This window comes from Ricinus communis, chromosome 3 (genome assembly GCF_019578655.1).
Source record: "Ricinus communis isolate WT05 ecotype wild-type chromosome 3, ASM1957865v1, whole genome shotgun sequence".
In the NCBI taxonomy this organism is placed as follows: Eukaryota; Viridiplantae; Streptophyta; class Magnoliopsida; order Malpighiales; family Euphorbiaceae; genus Ricinus; species Ricinus communis.
In genome coordinates this window covers 6,512,831-6,520,914 of record NC_063258.1, presented here as the reverse complement: position 1 = coordinate 6,520,914, position 8,084 = coordinate 6,512,831, and the positions used below count along the sequence as shown (strand labels likewise).

Here is an 8,084-nt window from a genome sequence, read left to right as displayed (position 1 = left end):
ACTTTCCCGCATTTCTTTTCCTCTAGCGTCCCAACTTCCTTCACCTTTGGATTTAATGTAACTGATTTTATTGGTATATTTAATTTTTAAATTCTAGATTCTCCTCAGTAGTAATTTTAAAACTTATCATTTTGTAATGGCATGTTAATTCAGGTATTGCTTATTTATGCTGGCAGACAGAATTAAATATGTAGTATCTTGGTGGTTAAAAGTTAGTTATGAATTAGTGTTATAATGGATATAATTTAAATTATACTTTGATTGAGATAATGAATGGTCAAGCTTGCTACGGGTTTCGGTGGCCTTACGCCTATTTCCTAGTGCTGGTCACGGGTCCACAGATTGGGTCGTGACAAAGCCGAACTCGAGCTTTAAAATTTAAAATTTTTCAAGCTCGAGTTAATTTTTCACGAGCCAAACCTGAACAATGAAAGGTTTAGCTTGGCTCAGCTCATTTGCACTTAAAACTAGGAATGACAATCAAATATGTATTTTTGGGTATCCGATCCGACCGAACCTTAATGGGACGGGTTTGGATAGTAATAAACAGATTTTAAATGAGTTTGGGATTTAATTTTATTACCCATGTTGGCTTCGGGTTTAAACACACGGATACCCGTTACCCGAATCTGATTATGTAAATGGATATGGATACAAAGTACCAGAACCTGGTATCCGTTTATCTAAACAGTTATATTGTATTCGACCAGTTGATAATATTTTTTTATCATTTTGTTCCAATAGAATTTGAACCTTAGACCTTTTATAAAAAATAATGTCATTCTTCCAATAAGCCATTTAATGATATATATATATATAATAAAATAATAAAAATTAAAATTATGAATTTTTATTAGTTTTGTTCGTAGTGAAAATTATTTTACTTACTAAAAAAAAATCATTTAGAAAATATTATTATTAGTATCTAATCTATTAATATTTTTAATTTATAATTATATAGTGCTAATATGATATTAATAATATATATATATATTAAATAATTATATTTATTAAATAAGTGTTATTAGTAATGTATCTTTCAATTAATTAATATGATTCCTTTTATTAAATTTTCTTAATAAAATCAACACTGCGTTATCAATCTTCGTAACTGCTAATGGTTTATTACATAATACTATTATACTAAGATATAAAAGATAGTATAAAACTCTTTTATTAGCAAATCCAATATTACTTATTAAAAAAAAAAAAAAACTAAATCCTGTTAAAAAGTTATTATAATACCAAACCCAACAATTAGCATTATTAACTTATGATTGTGTAGTGCTAATATGACATTAATTATGTTTATTAAATAATCTTGACTAGTAATATATCTTTTAACGAATTAATATGATATAAAAGAAGAATCTTATATCATATTGTTATGTAGTAGAATTTAAACTTTAACCTCAAGTTTTTAATATTAATTAATATATCTCATTTTTACTATTAAGATAAAGTATTAATAAGTATATGTATTGCGATATTATATTTAGAAATATAAAATAATTTTTTAAAATGTAGATATATGATATAGTTTAATTTTTATTTTATAATATTAAAAATCAATATCTATGTAAAAATAGAAGTATCATATATTAATTTAATAGATTTTTTTATTAATAAATTAAAAAAATATTATATGTAAATTTTTTTAAGAAGAACTAAGTAATTTTAAGTAAAATTAAATAATTGTAAATAAAACTATGCAATTTCAAAATAATTTACATCATTTTAAATAAAACTATATAGTTTTGAATAAAACTAAATGGTTGTGATATACCAAACTCAAAAAGAGATATCACGAACTAAAGGGCTAGTGTCAAATTGCCCCCGAATTTGAACGCAAGGTCCAATTAACCTTAAATTAAAAATCATGGTCTAATTACCCTATGCATTCGGTAAAATGGCCATTGTGACCCCTTTGATACAGGCGTGACTTTGTCGCGCTCATTTAGAACTAAAAGATTATTAAAATAATATTTAACTAAAATTACAAGAGTAAGAATTAACAAGAATTTTGGTTTCTCTCTCTTTAATTTCTCTTTCTCTCTCCTTAATTTCTCTTTTGATTTCCATGATATGGACAAAAAACTGCAGATTAACTTTTAAATCCATAGTTTGGTGTTTGGTCATTGAAAATTACCTAAATCTAAGGGTACGCAATAGTCCATATCGAAGCATAATTAACTTAATATGTACTTTTCTGTCTTTTCATTGCTATAGCTTCATTTTTCTTTCATTTTCCTTCGTTGTCGTGCCACAACAGCCATTGTTATCATTGTTATGTGGTAGCCATCACTGTCACCGTCATACAGTAGCCATCATCATCACCATCATGCAGTAGCCATCGTCGTTGCCTGACCTCATAAGAACAGAACCTTGAACAATAAAACCATTGCAGCATCAAAAAGTTCGAATGTGATGAGTTTATTTTAAACAATAATGTGATGACTTTTTGTTTATACTGTCAACGCTATTTCATTAAAGAATAAAAAGAAGAAATGAAAAAAAATTAACATTATGTTTTTATATTTTTAATAATGTAGTTCACTTGCCCATAGATGTGTGTGAAATACTGTTGCTTAAAATTGGAGTAAACTGGCTATTTTATCAAATGTTTGGGGTAATTAGGCCATAATTTTTAATTTGGGATTAATTGGACTTTGTCTGCAAGTTTAGGGGGTAATTTGCCACTTTAACTCAAACTAAACCCTAATTCTGTACTCGCCACATCTCAAACTCAATTCAAGCCTCCACCACCCTGAAACAAACCGTCATCTCTTCGCCAACCTTGCTGGCGTTGCAGTCGTTGCTGCTGCCGTTCCCGTCTCCCTCGCTGCCGTTGTCGCCCTAGCTGCAGTCGCCTCCACCCTTGCCGCCGTCGTTGTCGCTGCTGCCGTCTTCTCAGGTATTATTGCTGTTTTAATAACTTCTATGGTGTTGTAGCAGAATAACAGACTTAATTGTTATTTGAACTACTGGCTTTTTTTTTTTTTAATTATAAAATGGAAGCCTATGAGCATGGTTAATATGTACATATATTATCAATGGCAGCCTATTTACTTCATAAAAATTATGTTAAGAGGAGAGGACAACACATTTTGAAGCTGTAAACTTTATTAGCAATTACATGTGCAGGGTTTGGGATTCAATTACAGATTCGATGGTCTAAATATACATCATTTTATATTGTAATTAATCGACTAAGGCTTTTACGTTATATTATATTATTATGATTAATATAAAGCAAGATGTAAGCAAGAATCACCAAATGTTTAAGGATTCACATAATATTGACAGGCAACTTAATTAGTATTACTTAGCTTCCATAATTAAGGTTGTTTTGTTTTGCTAGGCAATAGAACTGAATCCCAATCCGTTCTGAACACTGATATTTTATCTTTTGTTTGGTCTTGAGAATGAATTATATACAAAAATAGGAGAATTAATTGAGAGGTTGAGAAATGGTCTAAAATAATAATGCTGTAAAATAATTAAACCAAGTCGCTGTAGCTTGTGGAAATGGAAAACCAACTGAACCAAAATGTATGAAAAGGAAAAGAAAGTGTAATAATTTGTAATAATAATAGAATTTGTTGAAAAGTGAACCCATAATGTGTTAAAAAATACACACATACATTTTGTCTCTTTATTTCTTTGATATTATGCTGTTGTATAGTACGCTTGTGGTATGAGGGAATGGAAGAAGCATGTTTATAATAATAATTATTAATAGATCTACTATCTAGTATTTAATATTCTAATTGTGTTTTTTTTAGGAAGTACGTAAGCACTCTTAAATATGGAGTTGGAAGATGTACAAGTTGTAATAGATATTGCATCTTATTTGGTTTTTATTTCTTAGATCATTATTTTAAATTTTATTGAATTTATGCTTGGGTTTATTAATAGATTGAACATTTAAAATTAGATACTTAGATTTAATTAGTTTATATATTGTATTTTTTTTGGTTCTATTAATTTTTGTTAATATGTTTTAGAATTGAATTATTGTAAACGGGTTCGGTAAACGGGTACCTTTTTTATTACCCGAATTTTCATATAAATGGGTATTTAACGGGTAGGATACCCGTACCCATTTAAATTCCATAAAATATATTTAATAGTCATTTGATTTAAATGGTTTTTAATCAGGTTCGGGTAATATGTGAGTATTTCTATTCGGATTTGGGATGGCTTTGGGTAACAATGATAAATTCTTAAACGGATTTGGGATGGATTCGGGTATGTGTCTTTTAATCGGGTTCGGGTTCGAATATCTTTAAGTGGGCAGGTACCCTACCCGTTGCCATCCCTACTTTAAACTACCTGAAAATGACACATCAAATGCAAACGACATACAAATTGAGAATAGACGTACTAAACCCTAGCTGCCTATTTCTATAATTCTCTGCATTAACCATTTGTTACTTTGAACGAACAAACAGGGGAACTGGACTTGCTGTAGTGCAAACAGTGAAAGCTTTGCGAAAGAAGAGAGACAGTAATCTTTAAGAATGGGCAAGTCAAGGTACTCTGTTTCTTTCTATTTGCTCATAAAAAGTGTTCAGTTCATGTTTCCTAATTCAGTTCTTTTATTTATGGGTTTAGGAAAGATTCTTTGACTAAATCGGATAGCAAGTTTGAGAAGAAGGTGCAGTTTTATACGAGTAAGTTTTTAGCTTTTTTTCAAAAGATTACCAAGTGTGATCAGTTGGGTTTGTGGAATTAGCTATAAATATTGATTCTTTATGTTTAATTTTATTTTATGCAGAGGTTAGAGATACAATTGCAAGTTTGAATGCCCAAAAGTCCATTACTAAGGTACCACACTTATCTTTATTTGTTAATGCTATTAGTCTCAATTTGAATTTGGATGTGAATTTTGATATGGTGCTCAACTACTATACACAATTATTGTATACGTGGGCTGTTATGTCGTTTGGATGTTGAATTGAAGGAAGAATGAGTGTTACGTGGTTCTTCTCTGTGTCTTGTATTTTGTGCTGGTTTATATCGAGTGGATAATGATGTTTATACTTTGTTTAATGAGACCCAATTTTTGCTAGATAATAAAGTGTTGAAACTCTCAATTATTGCAATAACGACTTGCCTCCTTTTTAGTGTTTCTGTCTGTTCCACATTTCTCATTTCGTTAAAGAATATACGTGGTTGTATGAAATGTACAAGGTAGATGGTTAAATTATTTTATTTCTTCTTTGGATTTTTCCCCCCTAAGAATGTAAGAAAATGATAAAGGGAATTATGCCATTGATAAGAATGTAATTTGCTTTGTAAAGTGATGGATTAAGCATTATCCTTTGTTTATCCTTACAAAAGTTTTTTCATGTTCCCAATATACTCGTATTTAGATAATGTAACCCAAAATAGACTTTCTTTTTTATGTAAATGATAACACCTTTGTTTGTCATTATTTATTTATTCATGTTAGCTTGCTCCCTTGCCTTTTTCTTTGGTCTATAGTCTCTCCTCAACTAAGTAAAAGCACACAAGACGGGTTGTTCTTTCTCTTGTATATGTGCTTGCTTAGACATTTTTGCTTAGTCGATGAAAGACAGTGAAAAAAAAAAAAAAGGCTAAGCTTGTTGTGTATTAATAGTATATCCTTTCTAGACATTCAAAAATAAAAATTTATCAATATTTTCCTTGTCCATTCCATAGCTTAAAATATATCTTTTCCTCTTTATTCTAATCAAAATTCTCAATGAGGATATAATTCTGAATATATAGGTAAGGATGGGATGATACTTTCAATGGCAAGTAGCCAAGATGCCTTGTGAAGATTATTAGATTGGCATATCCATATATATAACTAAGGTAGTATGCAATTCATATATATGAATTCATTGAAGCTTTGGATGATGGATTGTTTGGTGTACAATGTGTTCCACTGAAATGACCCAAACATATTAATTATTATGATGGCATCCCAGAGATAAATGCACCAAACAGAAGTAGTTCTTCCATAAAGAATAGGAAAAAGAAAAGTAAATGAGTGCTGCCATGATTCTTTTCATATTTTTTGAATTTGTTATAGCTAGTTGTTACTTTAGGACATTTGAGGATATGAAACCCAGCATGTTTGAAAATCTGAAAGTGGATTTAGTTTTTCTAGACTTAATTGCATTTATATTTAATTGCTCATGCTGGATTTAATTATTTTGCAAAAGTTGAGATCTTTGTTAGTTCTTTTTCAGTTGCACTTTATTCTCTTTTTTATACCTTAAAATTGGAATGACTAAGCAAATTATTCCTGTTAATTCAGAAAAAGAAACTTCGAAGCCGAGAGAAGAAACTGAAAGCATATGATCTGTCTTCACTTACAGAGTTTCTTCCCGAGTTGAGGTCTCCACAACAACCAACTACTGCAGCTGAGTTAAAACTGAATTGTAAATCTAGACAAAAATTAATGTGCGTTTTTTAAGTTTGTTTTTTTCTATCTTTCTATAATAATTTATTCTTCACCTGTGAACTATAGCAGTTGAATATTCATTGATTTAACTTACTGGCTTCTTCATGTCAGATTGAAAGAAGGAAAACAATTGAGTGCTGTTCTTAACCATCCTGCTTTCCGATCAGATCCTTTGGGAGCCATCCATCACCACTTGCAGAGCACACAGCCTGTTATGGATGAGAAAGCTAAGAAAAAGTCGAATAAAAATGGATCGAAGAAAGTGAAGGGGAGAAAATCTAAAGTGTCCAGTGGACCTTTGACTATGGAGTACTAAAGTGGTAATAAATTTTTTCCTGTAATCTTATTGCCGGCACATGTTTGTCGTTTAAAAATAGAACGAGCATCTATTTTATTTGGAGGATGCTCTATCTTTGGGTTGAGCTTCTTTTGACAGTAGTTAGTGTTTTCTATTCCATTTTTCCGCAAGAATATACTGAAGCATTTTGATGTTGTTGCTTTCTCTTTATCATCCCATAACCAAATATTTCCCAGCTGACGTCGCCAGGCATGAGAACTCAAATGTATTTTTGTAATCAATTCTTTGCAAATTCTGTACATAGAATCACACTAACAATGTTTAATTTCTGTAAAAAAATTATCTGAGCAATGCAAATGTCACAGTTAGGCATGAAATCACACTGCATTGACCGTTTTAATGTGCTTTCTGATTTGCAAATTCATAGTGAATTTATATCCAGAGACCCTCAAGTGCAGAAAACCGATAATAAAGAGAAGCAGAAGTTTGTTATCTTCATGTCTTGAGCTCTTAATTCTCAAATGGGTGAGGAAGTATTAACACAGAAACATGTACTTATGCAAAGTTGCTAATGTGGAAGTCATGGATTGTTATCTTTAATGGTTGAATGGTATTGTTATCAATAAAAAGAACTCTCTTAATTTTGAGTTATGTTTATAAGAATGATACAAGGTGCATTATCTAAGCTGAATTTATATATTTTTAATTTGCTATTCAAACCTAAAGTTTCTGAGCTTGTAGTAATATTCTTATGCCTATTACAATATGTTTGTATTAATATAGCTGTCACTGGACACTTTCAATCAAAGCTAATTCTCTTTCGATTAAGAGAAGTTTGAATTGTGGAATGGTTAAGCTCACAAGCCAATAAATGAGTAAGCTTGCTAGCTAATGGATCAAATTCTGTTAAGCTCAAACTTGTCTCGGTAAAATTATCGAGTTCGGCTCGTTTAACTTAGCAAATGCTTGATTCGTTTCTAATCTAGTCAAATCATCCTTTTAGTCAAGCTAATTTCTTTTGTTAAAGAGTTGCAGAATGGTTAGATGTTCTTAATCTTCTTTAATTGAATGCTAATTTTTTCAATTCCTTTTTTTTTTTTCTTTTTCTTTTAGGGTCGTTTGGATTTAGGGATTTTGAAAGATGGATTTTATGAAATTATGAATTTAATTTAAATTAATTGTTTTGCAAGCAAAAATTGCTTTAAATTTATGAATTTTAGAAGAAAATTTTTAAGATTTCTTACTTTTAAGATTTTGATTTTCTATCTAGCAGGAGAGAAAATTAAAATTCAATATTTTAAAGACCGATAGGTTGTTATAATATTTTTTTATTCTAGTATCATTTCT

At 30.0% G+C, this 8,084-nt stretch overlaps 1 protein-coding gene across 3 annotated transcripts; it reads left to right on the top strand.

Annotated features, from left to right (window-relative positions):
• The first annotated feature begins 2,723 nt into the window (after positions 1-2,723).
• LOC8278148 (putative ribosome biogenesis protein slx9-like) lies at positions 2,724-7,400 on the top strand. 3 transcript variants are annotated; one of them, XM_048372417.1, is made up of 7 exons: positions 2,724-2,914; positions 4,455-4,537; positions 4,618-4,676; positions 4,781-4,830; positions 6,293-6,438; positions 6,551-6,759; positions 7,196-7,400. In XM_048372417.1, the coding sequence occupies exons 2-6, from the start codon at positions 4,524-4,526 to the stop codon at positions 6,753-6,755; spliced, it is 474 nt and encodes a 157-aa protein (XP_048228374.1). In that variant the 5' UTR covers positions 2,724-2,914; positions 4,455-4,523; the 3' UTR covers positions 6,756-6,759; positions 7,196-7,400. The 3 variants fall into 3 exon arrangements, with proteins under 3 accessions (XP_048228374.1, XP_048228372.1, XP_048228373.1); XM_048372415.1 differs by having other exon boundaries at positions 7,180-7,400; XM_048372416.1 differs by having other exon boundaries at positions 7,165-7,400.
• Positions 7,401-8,084: the final 684 nt, after the last annotated feature.